Raw genomic sequence first — 21,027 nt, 5'->3', positions numbered from 1 at the left:
TCAATCTGAAAATTCATGCTACTGAAACCAATTAAAAGCACTGGCTCCCATAGACGCAGAGTGGTGCTTTAGTGAGTACGGCACGAGCCAAGACTCCTGGGTTCCAGCTGTCACTGTCTTTCTTTGTGACTTTGGGCTTGCCCCTCTCAGTGCTTCTGTTTCCCCTCACACCCTGTGTCAGTTCAGCCTATGAGCTCTTTGGGACAGGGCCTTTCTCTCACTAGGAGTCTGTGCAGCACCCGCCCAATGGAGCTCCATTGTACTGGGAGTGCCACAGACACACAGTGACAGATGGTCCTTGCCTGGAAAAGCTTGCAAGCTAATTTGACACATGGCGGGTGGGGACACAGAGAGGGGAACAGACTGGCCCAGGGTCACACCACTAACAGAACCCAGGTGTCCTGATGCCCAATCTTGTGCCCTATGAACACCGAGATCTCACTGCAGATAAATTAGGAATAGAGACGCTTTAGCTTCAGGGCACAAGCCAACCTCTAAAGTAGGGTTTCTCAACCCATGGGTCACAACACAAAACTGGGTCACCAGAACGCATCAAAGAGTTGCGGGGCTAGCTGGGCTCAGCTCCCCACGCTGATGCAAGCTGATGCACAGGATCACCACGCTGCTCAGGTTGGCCCAGCCACTCCTCCATTATGAGGATGGGGGAACCTGCTGGCCAGGCCAAATTTAAGTGAGTGGTGCTGCGATCCCAGGTGCCAGATTGCAATGCCATTCACACAAATTTGGGCTGGCCAGATGTGGGGCCAGACCAAATCTGAGCAGCACTGTGACCCTGGCGATTACAAAGCCAAGAGGAGGAAGCTAAGTCCAGCCAGCCCTGTATGTCAGGAGCTGGGAGGGAGCAGCTGATGTCCTGTTCTCTGGTAAGTACCAGCCCCACTATGAACTCCCACCCTGCAGTTGGGCTACACCCCATCTTTCTTACTCCCTGTTCTGCCCATCAACCCAGATGTACCTCTCCCACACAGCAGGGCAAATCCTCATCTGTCATATCACTCATTCTGGCCCCCATCCCCCCAGATCTTCCCCCAGTGCACTCCAAGCCCCTTCTGTCCCCAAATTCCCTACCCCTTTACCCTTGCATTCTATGCCCAGGCTCCCCAAAACCCCAACTTCTTCCTCACTACACCCCCAGGCTTCCCCATTTCACCTCCAGACCCCCAAATTACCACACCCTCTTTCCCTCATGGGCTATGGGGAGGCAGTATGTGTTTGAGGTGGGGGGGGTCTCAGCTCACTGCCCCTCCTGCCTAGTTGCCAGTGAGGGCATCTTGGAAGGTGTCTGGGTCATGACAGGCCACAAAGTTTTACAAATGGGTCCTGAGCAGTTGAGAACCAGTACTCTAGGTGATTAAACTTTCCCTATGGACAGGTGACTCCAGAACAGCTCATTTTGTGGTTCCTCACACCATACCCTGAAGCATGTGGTAGGGGGCCACAGAGACATAAAACTGAAACGACGTTGGTCTGATCCAATCTGGCAGTCCCATTGTCCCTTCTGTAATGCTCCCATTGAGTGCGAAAAGCCATGATTTCACCAGCAAGCAAGGGGTTAATTCCCACTGAGGGCTCTTGATTTAGCCAAACAAGATCCAATGGCTGGGAGTTGCAGTCAGCAGAACTCAGAGTACAAAGAAGGAACATATTTTAACAGGGAGGAGGATCAGCCCCTAGAACAGCTTCCCCAGGATCCGCCACAGGTCTATGGAAACAAATTTGAGGGTTTGTTTGTTTTTACCTTTCCAGATCTGTTCATTGAGGCGTTTAGAGCAAAAATTCCCTGCTGCAGCAACTGTAGGAAGAAAATACAAGGCAAGCGTTAAACCCAAAGGAACAACACAGACACCGCAGAGTCCTCATTATGTTTCACTCTACTCACTAGTGGTCGTGCACCGGAGCTGGCTTGTGCCACGCGTAGAATCACTCAGATCAATGGAAACAAGCACTATCCCTTCCAGGGCTAATCCTTTCAGCTGCCTTTCTTCCTCACTCTTAAGGCAAATGATGAGATATTCTAAAATCTGAAATGGTAGGGACTGTGAGAAAGTGATTGGCCCCTCTGGGAAAGCACGAGAACAGCAAAGCAAAAACGCCCGTTGAGATGCTGAGTCAGAGCTGCTGAACATAGGGACATAGGGCTGGCAGATATGGCATATTGAAAACCGTGTTAAAATTGTCCTTTATCACTTTAAACTTTTAGGGGGGTTCCTGGTCTTGCTTCCAGACAAGGGACTCTGTAGGGAAGCATATGATCTGGGCCTAGTGCAAACTGAGGGCATGGCTACATTTGCAGATGTAGAGCGCTTTGAGTTAAACCAGCCTTCGTAGAGCGCAGTAAGGAAAGCGCTGCAATCTGGCCACAATGACAGCTACAAGCGCACTGGCGTGGCCACATTAGCAGCTCTTACAACAGCCACAGAGAGCAGTGCATTGTGGCAGCTATCCCAGCATGCAAGTGGCTGCAACATGCTTTTCAAATGGGGGGCTGGGGTGGGGTGGAGTGTGACAGAGAGTGTGTTGTGTGTATGTGGGGGGAAAGAGAGTGGGTTTTTGGGGGGCTGAGAGCATATCAGCATGCTGTCTTGTAAGTTCAGACAGCAGCAGACCCCCCTCCCCCTGCCTTTCTCTCTCACACACAGCATTCCACAATAGTGGTTGCTTTGTCTCAAAGATAAGCGCCGGCTGTCAGAAACAGAGCTTTCAACGGCGCATTCCTGCAGCGATTCCAAAACAATGAGAAGAGTGGCCACTTGACTTAAGGGGATTATAGGACGTTTCCGGAGGCTGATCAGAGCGCAGTAATGCAACACCTCGTTCACACTGACACCCAGGTGTTTCAGCCAAGGTACAACAAGCATTAATCTTCTCGCTGAGGTGGAGTACCAGGAATGCTGTAGCCGTGGAGTCAGAGTGCTCTACATGCCTTGCCAGTGTGGATGGGTAGTGAGCTAGGGCACCTGGGGCTGTTTTAATGCCCTCTAACTCGCAAGTGTAGCCAAGCCCTAAGAAATAGCATAGTGTGATGCAACCTTCCAGCAAGAGTATTTATGGTTGTGACTAATTTCCCTGTGTGTATGCCAGAAACATAACAGCAGGGAGCTCCTGGGTTACTGAGTCCAGTCCCTGCAGGCAACTCGGTCCCAGAATCCACGTTAGAACTAGGTGGTTGGCCCCACTTCTCCTGTTAGAAGGCTGTTCCAGACCCTCACTCCTCTGACGGTTAGAAACCTTCTTCTCTTTTCCAGCCAACATTGATTCCTGACCAGTTTATCTCCATTTGTTCTTGTGCTAATGCTGTCCTTGAGCTTCAGCAGCTCTTCTCCCTCCCTGGGCCCCGCCCACCAATATATTCAGAGAGAGCAATCAGATCCCCTTTCAGCCTTTGTTTTGCCAGGCTAGAAAAACCAGCTCTTAAGTTTCCGCTCGTAAGACAGGCTCTCCGTTCCTCTGATCCATGCGGAGTTGAGTGACCATTGCTATAAGTCTCACTGTAGCACCTCCAGGCCCCAGTGGAGAGCAGAGCCCAGTTGTGCTAGGCACTGTACAAACACATACTAAGGTCCTGTCTGCACACAAAAGTTGCCCTGCTTTAACTCTCTTGGTCTGGTTAAAGCATTACAACCTGCCTAGTGTGGATGCAGCCAGCCAGGGTAAATGTATTTATACCAAGATAGCTCACAAGGGGAATAAGTTATAACGAGATAAAGCACCTTTATCCCAATATAACTGCATTGCAGTAGGGGCTGTCCTAGTATAATTATACTGGTAAAAAAGCCCATTCCTGACCAAAATAATTATACTGATACAATAAATGTATGTGTGGAGCAGGCCTACAGGCCAAGCCTCCAAGCGCTCAGTCTAAATAGACACAGGGTGGGAGGGGAAATAGGGACACCAAGAGGGGAATGAACTTGGCCAAAGTCAGTGGCAGAGCTGGGAATAGAACCCAGAAGTCCTGACTCCCAGCCTTCCCCTGCTCTAACCCACTAGACCCCATTCCTCACCCAGAGCCTGGCCTAGAAGCCAGGAGTCCTGGCTGCCAGTCTGTGCCCTAGCCAGAGGGCCATGCTGCCTTCTGCTATTGACTTTCAACATCTTATTCCTTCACAAACATGTCCTGTTCCCTTTCTATGCTAGGGCCACGCGTAGGGTTGTAAACCCCTTGGGGCAGGGACTGAGCCATGCACTGCCTGTGGCATTACAGACCAATGCTGCATGCCCATAATCCTGTAGATGGGCTGGGAAATCAGTCACACACCAAGAAAAGGAGTACTTGTGGCACCTTAGAGACTAACCAATTTATTTGAGCATAAGCTTTCGTGAGCTACAGCTCGCAGATGAAGTGAGCTGTAGCTCACGAAAGCTTATGCTCAAATAAATTGGTTAGTCTCTATGGTGCCACAAGTACTCCTTTTCTTTTTGCGAATACAGACTAACACGGCTGTTACTATGAAACCAGTCACACACCAATCCACACAGGACTGGGAAAGGGAGAAAGTCCTTATTAACAAACAAAAGTTCTCTGTCACACAATAGGCAGCTGGGGGGAAAAATACAGGCCAATCTCATTGAGTAGAAGACTCCTCTCTTCCCCTGCCCCCACCCCAGACTCTGCTGCTGTATAATCCCCTGAAGCAGGATGGAAAGTAGATTAAGATCTCTCATGGCAGGTCCCCCTCTGCCAGTGTCACAAACAATTTCCCTCTTTGGGCAGATGCCACAGCCAGCAGGAGGTTGCAAAACATGCACCTTGATTCGACTGGATCTGCCATACTAACCCCTTTGCAACTGGCTCAGCCTGGAAGGGCCAGCTCTTGAGCCTTTAAACATGGAAGGATATAGGGTTTGAGTTGTGGGGGGCCACACAGGGTTTCAGAGCTGAAGGCCTGGAGTTTGGGGAGCTGTGTTGTGAGGAAGGAGTCTATCTCAGCTGGCGCTGCACTGGGGTAACACTATGGCAGAGTTCATGTGATCATGATAGTCTCAATAACTATAACAGCCTCCCTCTCACCCACCTCATTGGGAAGACCTGGTGCTGCCTATCCTTGGTTCAATCTCTGCTGGTTACCTGTATGAGGCCACAGTTTCATAACCTCCTCTACCCCCACTGGGCCTCTCTTTCCCCTTCGACAACCTCTTAGATTTCCAATCCTGGGAAAACATTCCTACTGAGGTCGATGGAGCCAGAGAAAGGAATGTGGACAGGGGTGAATCCTTGCAGAGAGGTGGGAAAGCAGCTTTACAACCACTGACCTGTTGACATCCTCTAGGCCAGGGGTCGGCAACCTTTCAGAAGTGGTATGCCGAGTCTTCATTTATTCACTCTAATTTAAAAGCATGCCAGTAATGCATTTTAACGTTTTTAGGTCTTTTTCTATAAGTCTTTAATATATAACTAAACTATTGTTGCATGTAAACTAAATAAGGTTTTTAAAATGTTTAAGAAGCTTCATTTAAAATTAAATTAAAATGCAGAGCCCCCCGGATGGTTGGCCAGGACCCGGGCAGTGTGAGTGCCACTGAAAATCAGCTCGTGTGCCGCCTTTGGCACATGTGCCATAGGTTGCCTACCCCTGCTCTAGGCCTTACTTAGGGAGAAGGGCTGGGAACTCAGAAAGGGATCTCCCGCTGCTCAGAAAGGAGGAAAACAGACAGCAGCTGTTTCCTGGGCTCTCATTAGAGACCTCAGGATGGGCATGCAATAAACTGTGGCCACGTGCATATAGACACCATAGTGATCGAACCCAGATGTTCAGCCGCAAAAGCAGAGGCTCCCTGGAACTAGCTCATCCAGCTCTGAGCAGGCTATTCCAGTTGCTACTTGAGGCATGAGTGCACACACACAGGCTGAGCCAGTGCAGCGTATGTGTATCCCCGGGCACACGGATCTGTAGATCCTAGGAGAGAGAACACAGCACTAGCAGCCTATTGCTACAGCCCTCCTCATTATAGTATCTCAACCATTAATGGATTTGATCTTCCCCCACCTTTGGGAGGCAGGAAGATATCCTCTCCATTTTACAGAGGAGGAAGCAAGGCACAAAGGTCGCATATGGCATCCACAGCTAAGCCAGGAACTGAACCCAGACCTAAGCCAGTGCTATTTACTGAACACTTTTCCCAGCTGCAGAGGCACCCCCTCTGCTATATGCATCCAACTCCATATGACACTGCTAGCCTGCATAGCAGTATCTCATAGGTTGCAGGTACTTGCTAAAGCCCTGGATAGTCCATGAAAGAGCATCATTCCTACCTCTCCACCTGCAAAGGCCCATGCAGCATGAACACACACACGCACATGTGGACACACAGTTATTAATGCAGGAAACTTACACCTCACTTTCATGATTCTGAATTTCTGAGGCTCATAACTTACAAGAGAACCAGGGAAAGAAAACTACAGGCTCTTTATTTCAGGAAAGAAACGTGGACCAGTGGCTCAGGCACAGGCCTAGGACTTAGGACACCAGGGTTACATCAGAAGGGGTACATCAGAAGCAGGAAGCTTGCTAATCAACCAGTGGGGCCACTGGATGATCAAGATGCTAAAGGAGCATTCAAAGATGATAAGACCATTGTGGAGAAACTAAATGAATTCTTTGCATCGGTCTTCATGGCTGAGCTTGTGAGGGAAATCCCCAAACCTGAGCCATTCTTTTTAGGTGACAAATCTGAGGAACTGTCCCAGATTGAGGTGTCATTAGAGGAGGTTTTGAAACAAATTGATAAACTAAACAGTAATAAGTCACCAGGACCAGATGGTATTCACCCAAGAGTTCTGAAGGAACTCAACTGTGAAATTGCAGAACTACTAATTGTAGTCTGTAACCTATCATTTAAATCAGCTTTTGTACCAAATGACTGGAGGATAGCTAATATGATGCCAATTTTTAAAAAGGCTCCAGAGGTGATCCTGTAATTACAGGCCAGTAAGCCTGACTTCAGTACCGGGGAAACTGGTTGAAACTATAATAAAGAACAAAACGGTCAGACACATGGATGAACATAATTTGTTGGGGAAGAGTCAACATGGTTTTTGTAAAGGGAAATCATGCCTCACCAATCTACTAGAATTCTTTGAGGAGCTCAACAAGTATGTGGACAAGGAGGATCCAGTGGACATAGTGTACTTAGATTTTCAGAAAGCCTTTGACAAGGTCCCTCATGAAAGGCTCTTAAGCGATGTAAACTGCCATGGGATAAGAGGGAAGGTCCTCTCATGAATTGGTAACTGGTTAAAAGATAGGAAACAAAGGTTAGGAATAAATAGTCAGTTTTCAGAGCTATAGTGGTGTCCCCTAGGGGTCTGTACTGGGACCATTCAACATATTCATAAATGATCTGGAAAAAGGGATAAACAGTGAGGTGGCAAAATTTGCAGACAATACAAAACTAATCAAGATAGTTAAGTCCCAGTCAGACTGCGAAGAGCTATAAAATGATCTCTCAAAACTGGGTGACTGGGTCACAAAACGGCAGATGAAATTCAATGTTGATAAATGCAAAGTAATGCACATTGGAAAACATAATCCCAACTATACATATAAAACGATGGGGTCTAAATTAGCTGTTAGCACTCAAGAAAGAGATCTTGGAGTCATTGTTGATAGTTTTTCTGAAAACATCCACTCAATGTGCAGCGGCAGTCAAAAAAGTGAACAGAATGTTTGGAATCATTAGGAAAGAGATAGATAATAAGACAGAAAATATCATATTGCCTCTATATAAATCGATGGTATGCCCGCATTTTGAATACTGCATGCAGATGTAGTTGCCCCATCTCAAAAAAGATAAATTGGAATTGGAAAAGGTTCAGAAAAGGGCAACAAAAATTATTAGGGGTATGGAATGGCTTCCGTATGAGGAGAGATTAATAATACTGGGACTTTTCAGCTTGGAAAAGAGACAACTAGAGGGGGATATGATTGAGGTCTCTAAAATCATGACTAGTGTGGAGAAAGTAAATAAGGAAGTGTTATTTACTCCATCACATAACACAAGAACTAGGGGTCACCAAATGAAATTAATAGGCAGCAAGTTTAAAACAAACAAAAGGAAATATTTCATCACACAACGCACAGTCAGTCTGTGGAACTCTTTGCCAGAGGATGTTATGAAGGCCAAAACTATAACAGGGTTCAAAAAAGAACTAGCTAAGTTCATGGAGGATAGTTCCATCAATGGCTATTAGCCAGGAAGGGCTGGGATAGTGTCCCTAACCTCTGTTTGCGAGAAGCTGGGAATGGACAACAGGGGATGGATCACTTGATGATTACCTGTTCTGTTCATTCCCTCTGTGGCACCTGGCATTGGCCATTGTCGGAAGACAGGATGCTGGGCTAGATGGACCATTGGTCTGACCCAGTATGGCTGCTCTTATGTTCTTATGTTACCCCAGCTCTGCTGCTGACTGTGGGCAAGTTCACACTTGATGCTTGTTTCCTCTCCTATCTGTTATCCTTCTAGACTGTAAACTCTTTAGGGGTAAGGACTCTCTCTCTCTCACTGAACGGCTATACAATGCCTAGCCCAATGGTGTCCTGATCTCAGCTGGGACTTCTAAGAGGTACTGTGATGTTAATAATAATAAACTGGGGAGTTTTCTATGTCCCTTGTTGTTTTGCGGAGCTGTTGCAACAGCACAGTCCTCCATTGTGGAAGCTGCCACCTTTACATCAGCCTCAGGATGAGTGTTATAGCCTATCCAGGACTCTGTAATGTTTGTTTTACTAATGATCTCAGATGCCTCAATGTTTGACATGATGAGCTTAAGACACCTGATTTTTCAGAAAGCCCTGAGCACGTCTCTAGATGGCTAAGCTAGTTCTACAGCTCCATCACCAGAATATCTGAGCACATTGCCCTCTCTACTGCATCTGTCTGCACATCCCCCCTGGGAGGCAGGGCAGGGCTATTATCTCCTTTGCACAGCTGGGTGACAACAGTTCAGCGAGACTAAGTAACTCGCCCAAAATCACACAGGAAGTCTGTAGCAAAGCAGGTAACTACCACAAAGCCATTTCCCCTCTTGGACTGGCCACTGTCCTCTGAAAACCCGTTTAATCTGTCTCAAATTGGGCACCCCAAAAATCACTAGACCCTGTTGCAAATCTCAGCCTGTATTCTCATCTCGCACAGCCTTGTTGCAGCTCTCTGGTTCCAGTCTATTTCCCCTGCAGGCCCAACTAAATACTCCAAGGTCTATAAATGATTTTTCATTCCAAAAACACTTCTAGTTCTCTCTAGCTGGGCTGAAGTTGCGAAGAAATCATACTTTTTCCATCAAAAGTCACATCACTGTCTGATCCCTGAGAGCACAACAGGGTTCTGTCAACATGATCAAATCTGTAAGCATTGCAGTCCTGAAATCTCCTTGTTTGTTGCTGCTCTTCTCACTAGGATCCTAAAGTCACACTCTAGTCTGGTCTATACACAGATCATATCTATTTAGGGATCACTTCTGTGGAATGAGCCACAAAGTCCACTAGGGACTTACTGATTTTAGATGGAAAGAGCTCACAAGGGTGATAGGTAGCAGGATCAACCCGTGTTGGAGTTACCAACTTTACCCTCAATTACTTTTGAAATATTGCTTCCCCAGAAGGAAGTGGGTGCCATGCACTAACTGAGATCAGTGCCAAGTGGGCAAGATCAGAACCATAGTTTGAGCCTCAGGGATGTGGAAAAAACATTATAAGAATCAGAGGTTTTTGATATGACATGATTTTTACGGAAGGAATTTATGTCAGAAACCCCGTATTCACATGACCCCAAATTGAGACCACTACCCAAATCCCAGGCACTTATGAAGCACGACAAATTTCAAGACAATTCAAATAAGCATGTGGATTTTAAAACACTTAGAAAAGTTGTATGTTAAAAAAACAAACAAAAAAAATCCCCAACAAAACAAAACAAAAAAGCAGCCAGTGAGTGTATAATGTCCAGCCTGCCCAGGTCGAAGGAGACTGGAAGGGTCAGTGAGCCATGTCATGGTCACCATCAAGGCCAGTGAGCCAGAGGATAATGGTGCAGTAAAGCACGGCACAGATCGGCGGGTGTGGGAGGGGGGATGTATTTAGGTGGCTAGGGCAGTGAGGCTGGTCACAGGGGTCTGGGGGGCGGGGGGGGGGTGATGTGTGAGTGTGAGGGTAACTGCTCCCAGGGGCAATAGAGATGTGTGTGCTGGGGGGTACAGTGGTGGAGAGGAATGGAAGACCTTTCTAGATCCTAATACCAGAGAAGATGCCCCCTCCCCAACACACGCAGAGAGGGAGGCCTATACTAGGGACCTGCCCTCAAAGGCAGTGGGAGAAATGCCTCCACCCCCGGCACCCTCCTCACACCCCACCCTCCATAATGACATCCCTGATCCTCTAGTGCCCCCGTTGGTCCCAGCAACCCCATCTGCGCCCAGCAACCTAACTCATCCCCTCATTCCCCCAGCCGACCCCACAGCACCCCCCACCCTGACCCCTCAACTTAGCCTCCCATCACCCTCCGCCCCCCCGCACCGTGCGCGTAGCCGCTCCCTCCATTACGCCGCCTCGCCCTGGGAACGCTCATTCCCGCCCGAGGGAGCCGCGGGAGCGCGCGCCGACCGTCCTGTGCTTCCAACTCCCTCGCAGCCCCCTCCGCCGCCTTCCGATCCAGCCACCCAGGTCTGAACCGCCCCCCGCCCCATCCAGAGACAGCTCCCCGGTCCCACCTCCACCCCCAGACGTGACCCCTCGCAGCCAGCCCCCCCGAAAACCTCACAGCGCAGCGCCATAGCCAGACCCCTCGCAGCCAGCCCTAGACCCCAGATCCAACCATCCAGGACTGATCGCCTGGCCCCATCCCGAGCCTGCTCCCCCCATCCCACCCAGATCCAGCTCCCGCGCTGAATCCCCCACATCCCAGCCCGTCACTGAACCCCCAGCCCTCAGCTCTACCCCAGCCACCCCCCCAGTCTTGCCCCCATACTTCACCGTCTCCAGGACCAACCCCCCAGTTTATTCCACTCCAGACCCTAACGCCTAGCTCTACCCCCAGCTCGACACACACAATCCTTCCCTCCCCCCCAAAATTGGCCCAACCCTCCCGGCTCTCCAAGGGCAATAGAGATCAGGTGGGGGCGGGGGGGGCAGGTCTGAAGTAGCTGGGAGGGGGTTGGCACAGGGGTGGGAGGTTGCTGCTGAGATAGGAGTGGGTGTTACAGGAGGGGATTACCCCTGCACTGAGCATGAGGGATACCAAGCTCTTATATAGTGTTTTATAAAGGAGGCAGGTTTCAGAGTAGCAGCCCTGTTAGTCTGTATTCTCAAAAAGAAAGGGAGTACTTGTGGCACCTTAGAGACTAACCAATTTATTTGAGTGTAAGCTTTCCTGAGCTACAGCTCACTTCATTCACTGAATGCATCTGATGAAGTGAGCTGTAGCTCACGAAAGCTTATGCTCAAATAAATTGGTTGGTCTGTAAGGTGCCACAAGTCCTCCTTTTCTTTTTATAAAGGAGGCAGTATCATTAGCTGATGGTGAAACTGAAGCACAGGGAGGGAAAGTGACTTGTCTAAAATCACGGAGCAGATCAGTGGCCAACCCAGGGCTCCTGCATGTCAGTCCAGTGCCCTATCCCAATACAGGTGTTGGGTATTTGGGAAAGAAGGTTAGCACTGGGGTGAGTGGGAGGTAACTGGGAGTTGGGGGGGGGGAATTCCCATAGTATGGAAGTAAGGGAGCTGGGAAACCACACAGAGGGGGCTGAGCCTGAAGGAGGAGGCGTTTGCTGTGGGGCTTGTGAGTGCAGTGGGAGAGGGCTGGGTGCAGGGGTAAGGGTGGGGGTGGCATGAGTGACTTGGCCTGCTCCTTCCTCACCATGCTGCCTCCATCCAAAAGGCCCAATTTAGAAACAGGCAGACGGAGCTGCCGGCAGCAGATCATATAACATGCTGTGCTGCAAACCCTTGTTCACTCCCACCAGCTTCCATCTGCAGCCCACCACACTAGCCCATGCCGTGCCATGGCTTCCTCAGGACTCTGGGCCCTGGATTATGAGGTCCATGGGGACGTGCAAGGTAAGTGTGCTGCATTTTGCACTGTTGCCCTGCTGCATTGATTTTGTTGCAAATGGAGAGGATCATTCCCCTGCTGGCTCTAGCCACAAATGCTGCAAATAGCCCATGAAAGGAGAGTAAATCTCACTAGCAGCAGGACAGCTGCTACCATGCAGCATGGCTGGGAGGATTTCAGTGAGCCCCAAATGATCTGATTAAAGCCAGTATCCCAGGGATAGGGAACAGGGAGCAATTCCAGACATGCCACTGTCATCTTGAGCAGTGTGTGCAGAGATATTTCTCAGCATGGGAGTGAGGTTGTCTCCCTCTGTCCAGCTCTGGGCAGACCCCACCTGAGTTACTATTTTGAGATTGGGGCCCCTCGGTAGAAGAAAACAGAGATTTCATCCATTGCACATTGTAAAACCCCTCAGTAGAGCTCTTTCAGGCAGGAAGGAGTGGGGTCTAGTGGGTTGAAGCAAGAGTTTGGGGGCTAAGAGTCAGGATTTCTTGGTTCTAGACCCAGCTCTTGGGAAAGGAGCAGGGTCTAGTGGTTAGAGCAGGGGAGATTGGAGTCAGAACTCCTGGGTTTTATTCTTTGCTCTGGGAGGAAGCAAAGTGTCATGACTGAATCACAGGATTGGTAGTCCAGATTCTAGAGTTCTCTTCCTAGCTCTGCCACTGATTTGGTGGGCAGCTGCTGGTAACTCACTGTGCTTCACTGATACATTGGATGTTGTGAGGTCCATTCATGTCTTAGCCTTATGCAGGAAACGCTGGGTGAGATTTTGGGACCTGGATGCTGTAGGCGGTCCGACTGAATTATCACAGTGGTCAATTCTGGCCTCAGAATTGATGGAGTTTTCTTTACACCCAGATAGAAGGACTGATCCTTGGTGTAAATTAGATGATGCCAGGGCCTAGTGTTTCATTTGCATTCATACCTCAGATGCTGAAGTAAATTTCACATGCTGTGGAGTTGTGGGCTCATTGGGTGCCTTTGGAACTCATTGCCACAGGAGCTGAAGCACTGAGCAGGAGCCAAACAAGGATAGGATGTTCCTGTGGATAACAGGACTATCCAGAGTTAGAGCAGTAAATCTTACAAACCAAACAAGGCTGTGGCAAGGACAGACACCATCATACTCTAGGGCATGAGCTAATGAAGGGTCAGGCAGGGACTTCTCCAGGAGGCAGGTTATTTCAGCACGGCAGGGTTTTCTGCACTTTCCTCTGAGCAGCTGGTGCTGGACAGTGCCAGGATCCCAGGATAGATGGCTCCTGGCCTGGTCCAGGCTGGCGGTTCCCACATCATTAAGAAGCAGAGCTGGCATTTAATGCCCAGCATTTGCTGTCTATTTGCAACTGACTCATCTTTTCTTTCTTCCCGCCAGGTGTCTTCTTTAGAAAGGTAAGGGTGTGTGTGTGGGGAGAAGGGTGTGTGAGCGGGCGAGGCGGGAGCCAGCTTTTAGAGCACAGCCCATTGGAGGGGGCAGCATGCTGGGTCGCATGACACTGTCTCCTGATTCCCAACTGCCCCTAGTCCAGACTCTCCTTCCCAAGCCAGTGTGAAGCAGCTGCGGGCAGGGAGGAGAAGCCATAGTTGGATGCACTAAGGGCCTATGCTACCAAACAGGAGCTGCTGTCAGGGTCCCCAGGCCAGCAGTAATGTTGAAAACGGTAGCCAAAATCAGGAGCTGCTTGCTGGAGAGGACGGTCCAAGGCAGAAGGGGACCAGATGAAGTCTTGGGCTTGCGGATGCAAGGAGCAGGTTAGAGGAGAAAAGTCTCTGGTGATAGAGCAACATGTGCAGGGAGAGGAGAACTCCCTCACTGATCAGCATGCGCACCTCTATGGCCAGCAACCCACGCTACAAGAAGTTTTGAAAGGCCCTAGTGTGGGTTCTCAGGAGCTTGATGCAGTGAATACAAGTGCTGGACCTCCCTGCCCCAGCCACCCTGCTTCCCTCCTGGGCACTGAGTTTGCTGGTGCAGACCTCCCTTGGAAAAGCTTTTTCACCCAGTGCATGGTTAGACTGGAACTCATTGCTACTTGATCTTATTGAGGTCTAGAGCTGAGCAGGGTTCACAAAAGAACTGGCCATTTCTATGTGTAATGAGAATGTACAGAGTTAATATAGTAAATACTAACTAAGAGACAAGAGTCTGAGAGGGATCTAAACCCACATGCTTCAGGGCATGAGCCAATTTATAACTATTGGGGTTAGGAAGGAATTTCCCCTGGGAACAGAGGTCTTGCAGTTTCCTCAGAGCTGCAGGGACTGGGCTGCTGCGGGAGATGGGATACTGGGCAACATGGGTCCCCTGTTATGATCCACTCCTATTCAGTCATTTGCTGCACCCCTACCAAACAGTGAAGAGTCTGTTTCAATCCATCACCTTCCATCTCTTTTTCAAAATATTAATGATAATAAATAGTGTTTTGGATGAGATTCCAGGTTAAGGAAGGGAAGTTTTTGAGCCATTTACCATTTAAAAATCCCCCACGTGTGGTGGTGGTGCAAATTTGGGGAAAGGGAATTATTCTAATCTGTGTACACACCTGAACCAAATCTCTAATCTCTTTCCAATATTTACTAGAGAAAAGGCCAGTGGGTATAACTGAAGTGTGGATCAGGTGGATGGAGCCAAATCCATACTGCCTGTAAGCCCAAGCCTCTTCCTTTTTGAAGCAGGGCTGATCAGAGCCATGAATACAACGAGCCGGCCTGATTCTTGCCCTGAAACTTGGGATTCTGCAACGTGACTGGATGGCATCACTATGTAGAATCAGGGCCAGATGCAGGCATAAGTGCTAGAGGGCTGTGCCTTGGGCCCCAGATACTGGAGCCATCTGATTGCAGTGGAATCTCAGGGCCATTTAAAGAAAAAAAAGAAAGTTTCTGATGCTACTGTTGGAAAGACAAGCTTCAAAACATGCCCCAAGTGAAGCAACTGCAGGAGAATCTGCCTGAATCTGAGACAACAGCTCTGAGAGGGGGAATTTCCCTGAGTGTAACTGACGCAGCAGTGTCTGCTAGATTCTGCAGAGAGCCTGGGACAATAGCTTTAAAAGGAAGGAATGGCCCAATGCATCTCGATGATGTACCTGCAAATCCTTTCTCTGGTGTGCATCCATCCTGGATGCCAATTTATATTGCCCAAAAGACTCTCTCATAATGTTAATGTTGCTTCCAGGACCTTGGACTGACTGCTGAGCCTAAGCTGGTTGGTCCAAGCTGATTGGATGAGCTCAGTTTTCGGGGGTGACCCTGGTGGGGCATAGCAATTTTCCAGACTTAGTGTGTGCGTAAATTTTAGAGCACTTTGAAACGTCGGCTCTTACCATGAGAGCTTGGTTTGATTGAACTCTGGCATAGCTAGTGCCTCTGTGATCCAGCTATCATCATAGATCTCAGATGCTGTGCTCTCTCGATCCTCCTGGCCTGCTTTAGCTACCTTTCTCCTAATATTTGGCTCTATCTACTGCATCCAGCTATTCGCCTAGATTCTAGTAATCTTAGATGCTGTCTGTCTCTAGCCGTCCATCCATCCACCCCCCCCCCTCCATAAACATCCCTCTGTCTATTTAGTGATCTATCTATCCCCATACACACCCCTCCACCTGTCTAGCTCAGCTCATAGGATGCTGGTTTCTCTGTCTATAGGGATTGAATAGAGGCAGTAGATGGATAATTGCAATGAGGCTTCAGGCCACCACCCAGGACAAGCGCTTGTGAAGTCATTAGCCTGTAGGGAGCGCCCTGTCTAATGCTGACTGTTCCTCCTCCTGCTGGTGCCCCTGGCTGGCAGCTGATACCCAAGCCGAGACAGGAATGTGGTTACCCATCTGCAAAGGCATATGAAAAGCTGGAAGCCTTGCAGGAGGCAGGGAGAAAACCAAGTTTGTCCCACCCTCTCTGGGGTGGAAGCTCCCCATATAGACCTGAGGGAGCTAGAATCCTTCCCCTCAGAGTTGCACTTCCACATGGATATGTAGAGAGCTACATGCTGGGTGGTGCACAGCCCGGGCTGTGCCATTCAGAGATCAGTGCACAGGGCAGGAGAGGCTGTATGCTGGGGACTGAGGCAAATGCCCGTTCTGTTGGCTCATGCAAGGCCTTGATAATCCTGTCTCTTCCTCTCCAGTACACAGAAGACCAGGGCAAGAAGCTGGGGGTGGTAGGCTGGGTGAAGAACACCTCCCGTGGGACTGTGACTGGGCAGGTGCAAGGGCCCAAGGAGAAGATTGAGATCATGTGAGTATCAGCTAGGCTTCCTAGCTCACCAGTTGGCTCAGTGTTAAACATGGGTGCTGCTCACCCTTCCGGGTATCAGAGCAGGGGGAGGTGAATAGCTGCCAGGGTTGGGGTTGGGGAGCTGCTTTTTCCCCCTAGTGGTGCGGGAGGGAGCTGCTGATATCACTCCAGCGTAAAGAGGAGATAAAGGATCCCAGGATGTGGAGAGATACGGAAAAGACTCCTCTTTGTGTATCCCCAGCTCTTCCTTCACCCGTGTACATCAAACACAAGCTGCAAGTGTTGAAGGCCCTTTGTAGCATAGCTGAGCACCTGCCCCACTCGAAGAACTTCCAGACTTTTCCACCCACCCACCAGTCAGCTTCTCCCTGTAGATCGGGTTCCCCATTGTGCTAGGTGCGGCACACCCGCATCCAGCTGAGATCAGGTCCCCCGTCACACCAGGTGCTGCCCAGACCCCCCTGACTGAGAGGAGGACCTCCTCATGCCAGGAATTGCACAAACCCTCCCGACTGAGGATCCTTTCTGTTGTGCTGGTTGCAGCACATGACCTCCCGCCTGAGATCAGGTCCCCGTTGTACTGGGAGCCACACAGACCATTGTACTGGGCATTACACAGATCCCCTGACTGACATCAGGTCCCTGTTTGTTGTGGGCGCTGCACAGACCCCCCCCTAACTGAGACCAGAGCCCCGTTGTACTGGGCATCGCACAGGCCCCTGACTGAGATCGGATACCTGTTGTACTGGGAGCCACACAGACCTTTGTACCAGGCATTGCAGACTGAGATCGGGGTCCCGTTATACTAGGTGCCGGACAGACCCCCTGACTGAGATTGGGGCCCCATTGTGCAGGGTGCTGCATAGACAGTTCATGCGCACCCTCTCACACACACACTTCAGTTTAAACAGACAAATGGTGGCAGTGGAAACAGGCACAGAGAGGGGAAGGGGCTTGTCCAAGGTCAGGGGCAGCACTGGGAATGGAATCCTAAGTCCCAGCACCCCGTCCACTGGGCAACACTGCCTCTCTAAGAAGAGCTGTGAAAGTGCCTGATCCTGAGAGCTGACCTGACATTCCTGAGATCTCCAAGATGGGAAACATCCCTTTGTGAAGGAGCAAAGCCGCTTCCAAAGACCTATGTTCTCTCTGGCGCCTCCAGTGATATGCAGGCCCAAGGTGTCGGCCAGACTGCAGGGGTGGTGTGGGGGGGGGGCAAGTCCGATCCCCTCCCCTGCAGGAGGGAAGGGGTTAATCCCTAGGTCCAAGCTGCAGGATCATAGACTGTCACATTCCCCATTTGAAACCCTCCTGCCTCTAACTAGGGCAGTTCCCCCGGTGCTGCTGCCCTAGCCAATCAGTGGCTGGAAAATCTGGGCCTTGGCTCGGCCCCAATTAGCGTCCCCTCAGGAAGGGACAGAGAATTTGTCTGATTAATTTCTCTCTTCAGGGGCCATAGAAACCTGCCTGCCCATCCCCCATCACCCGTGGCAACCGGGAAGGGCAGGCGGGGCAACTTCCGTAGCAACGGCTCCGTCACCTTCAGAGATGACAACCGGAGACAGTTTCCATAGCAACAAGTCCCCCTTCCATCACCTTCAACATTTGGAGACAGAGAGAGAAGTGGAACAGTTTCCATAGAAACCAGTCTCCCCCCATTTCCACCACCTTCAGGGCTTGAACAAATTGGGGCTGCTTCTATAACAGCCAGTCTGCTTCATTCCCCCATCCCTTTTCATGAACGAGATAATGGGGGAAAGGCAGGTTCTATAGCAACCAGTCTCCCCCATCTTTGCTTCAGGTCCTGGAAGGAGATAAAAGAGGAAACAGGTTCCACATGGACTTTACAGGCTGAACCTGTTTGTGTGGGATCATAGCTGGGTAAATGCCAGCTGTGTAAACAGCGAGCCAGGACTCCTGGGTTCTATCCCTAGCTTTGGGAAAGGAGTGGTGTCTAGTGATTAGAGCAGAGGGGCTGGGACTCTTAAGTTCTATTCCTGGTTCTGGGAGGGAAGTGGAATGTATTGGGCATGGGGGAGGCTGCAACCCAGGACTCTGGGGTTCTATCTCTGGCTCTGGGAATGAAGTGGGGTCTAGTGGTTAAAGCAATGGGGCTGGGAGCCCGAGCTCTCTTTATGGATGCTCTACCCCCTACCCGCACAGGAAGAACTGGCTGCGCAACGTAGGGAGCCCCATGTCCCGCATTGACCGGGCTGTCTTCTCCAATGAGAGGGAGATCTCCACTCTGGAATTCTCGAACTTCACCACCAAGTACTAGGAGGTGGGGCCAGGACCACAGCAACTCCTTACCCCTTCCTTGGGGGACAGATGACTGTGACCTCTGCTGGCTGGCTGCAGCTCCAGGGTGGAATGCAAGGACCCCTGCATCCCAGCCTGGCCATTGAGCATGTCTTCCCCTGCTGCTCCCGGACGTCAGGGTGTGGGCCTAGCTCCCGGCACGTGGACCTGTGATTTCCTTTGCCAGCCTCTCACTAAACTCCCATTCCCCAGCAGGGACCCTGCCCCCAGAACACCTGAAACCCCTACACCTGATGCCTGGCTCTGTGGATAAGGTCCCACCCCGGGACCTGAGCCCCACCCCACACCTGCTTTGCACTAATACAAATGGCTGCACTGGCCCCCCACTATTTAATCCACCCCCACTGTGAAGAAGATGCTGCCTATGCTGCCAACATACCCCTCCCACCTGCACACTGTATTTCTGCAGAGGGGCTCAGTAAAGATGACCTGAGAAAGCGAGAAGGTTGATGCCTGTGCCCTTATGTTTGGTTCCTGGGTGGGTGGGGTCTGCCTGGGTGGATTTTAAAATACAAAACCAAGGGGAATGGTGTTCTCCCCTTGGGTTTTTAATCTAGAAATAGCAGCATCATGCCTCATTTCCCCTTTCTCTGGGCTGGCGGCGATTCAGCAATGTGGCTTGGGCTGTCCCTGAGCCTCTGAAGGAAGGGGAAGGGGTCTGTACTAACCACTCCCATCCCACAGTGATGGGCTCAGTAGCAGAGTAGAGACGGGCTGGGATTGCCCAGGGGTGAGACTGAGCCTGGAATACTGCATCCAGTTCTGGTGGTCACATTTTTAAAAGGAAGGTGAAAAATTGAAAAGGGTGCAGAGAAGAGCCCCAACAATGATTCAAGGGTTGGAGAAAATGCCCGACAGTGAGAGACATAAGGAACTCAATCTGTGTAGTTTATCAAAAAAAAAGGTTGAGATGTGACTTGATGATGGTGCCTGGGGGCCTTCATGTGGAGAAGGTGCCAGGTACGAGGTAGGGGTTCTTTAACCTTGTGGGGAAAGAAAGACTGAACAAGAGCCAGTGGCTGCAAGCTGCTGCCAGACGCATTCCAATGAGAAAAAAGGCACACGTGTGCTAGGGAGAGTGATTAACCACTGGAACAAACTCCCAAGGGCAGGGGTGGAGTCTCCATCTCCAGTCCACGCTGGCTGCCTTTCTGGAAAATGCTTCAGTCAAACACAAGTGACTGGGCTCAATGCAGGGGTGTCTGGAGGATATTTTCCTGCTTGTGCTATACAAGAGGGCAGACTAGATGATTTAATGATCCCTTCTGGGCTTGGATCTAAGTGACTGGACATTTGGGGGGCCTTAGTCTTTGGAATGCCCAATTTGAGACACCTCAAAGGGGCCTGTTGCTCAGGAGTGAAGTAAAAATCAAGGCCCTTTAAGTCAAGGCTAGTTGGGTACCAAAATGAGTCACTTTGGAAAACTTGAGCCTAAGTGATTAATGGAGAACACTTTTCTGCCAAGTGTTTGCTGGTTTTTGAGTTAAATGGGCTTTTAACACAAAAGGCATTCCACAGCCTAGGTAAAGTCCTTCCTCCCCAAGAGCTCTGGCTTCACTGGTTTGGAGCCTGTGATGACACAATCCTATTGTTATGTGTAATATGGTAGTGCCATATCAGATCAGGAGCCCCCACTGTGCGAGGTGCTGCACAGATCCCAACAGAGATCAGGGCCACCATGGTGCCAGGCACTGCACAAATGTCAACTGAGATTGGGGCCTCCATTGTGTGGGGTGTTGCACAGACCCTGACTGAGGTCAGGACCCTGCCATGCCAGGTGCTGCAAAGACACACAGTGAGAGACATTCCCTGCCCCGAAGAGCTCACAGTTGAAACCAAAAAGGGTAGGAGGGGAAACAGGCACAGAGAGGGGAAGAGAGTGGAGACTTGACCAAGGTGAGTGACAGATGTGGGAAGAAAACCCATGAGCTCTGGGTCCCAGCCTGCTGCACTGCACTCGCTCTTATGCCCTTAAGCACCAGGGAGCTGGATTGCAAGGATGCAAACTGGATCTCTTTGGCCAAATCCTGCTCCTAGCACTTGGGATGTGAGCACTGTTCCTGGGGAGGTGCCCCACACTCAGCCCCTGGCAGGTCAGACCCCTCACACCCAACTAATGAGGCCTGACTGTGCCATGGCGCTTGTACAAACCCAATCAGGACTCACTCTGGATTAATCTCCACCTCAGGATCCTGTCCTCATCTGTTTGGGCGACTCTGGATTTACACCACGGTTAATGAGAGCAGGATCGGGCCCATTTCCTAGATATGAGGAGGGGGTTCCCCATTCTGTGCTCTGATCCCCTGGGTGAGATAGGGCAGCCCAGCCCCCAATCAACCCCCCCTCAATCGTCTCCCAGTCCCATTTCCCTGTGTGTGACTGATGTGGGGAAGG

General features: G+C 50.3%; 1 protein-coding gene across 5 annotated transcripts; it reads left to right on the top strand.

Annotated features, from left to right (window-relative positions):
* Nucleotides 1–10,553: 10,553 nt before the first annotated feature.
* LOC140914386 (acylphosphatase-2) lies at nt 10,554–19,077 on the top strand. Of its 5 annotated transcripts, none has more exons than XM_073352069.2 (5): nt 10,554–10,682; nt 11,997–12,077; nt 13,451–13,467; nt 16,205–16,314; nt 17,765–18,570. In XM_073352069.2, the coding sequence occupies exons 2-5, from the start codon at nt 12,023–12,025 to the stop codon at nt 17,886–17,888; spliced, it is 306 nt and encodes a 101-aa protein (XP_073208170.1). In that variant the 5' UTR covers nt 10,554–10,682; nt 11,997–12,022; the 3' UTR covers nt 17,889–18,570. The 5 variants fall into 5 exon arrangements, with proteins under 5 accessions (XP_073208170.1, XP_073208169.1, XP_073208167.2 ...); XM_073352068.2 differs by having other exon boundaries at nt 11,984–12,077; XM_073352070.2 differs by having other exon boundaries at nt 10,574–10,682; nt 11,984–12,077; nt 18,478–19,077.
* Nucleotides 19,078–21,027: the final 1,950 nt, after the last annotated feature.

This window comes from Lepidochelys kempii, chromosome 7, assembly GCF_965140285.1.
Source record: "Lepidochelys kempii isolate rLepKem1 chromosome 7, rLepKem1.hap1, whole genome shotgun sequence".
Lineage (NCBI taxonomy): Eukaryota > Metazoa > Chordata > Testudines > Cheloniidae > Lepidochelys > Lepidochelys kempii.
The sequence above is the reverse complement of the archived record's forward strand: the minus strand, read 5'-3'. Positions and strand labels throughout refer to the sequence as shown.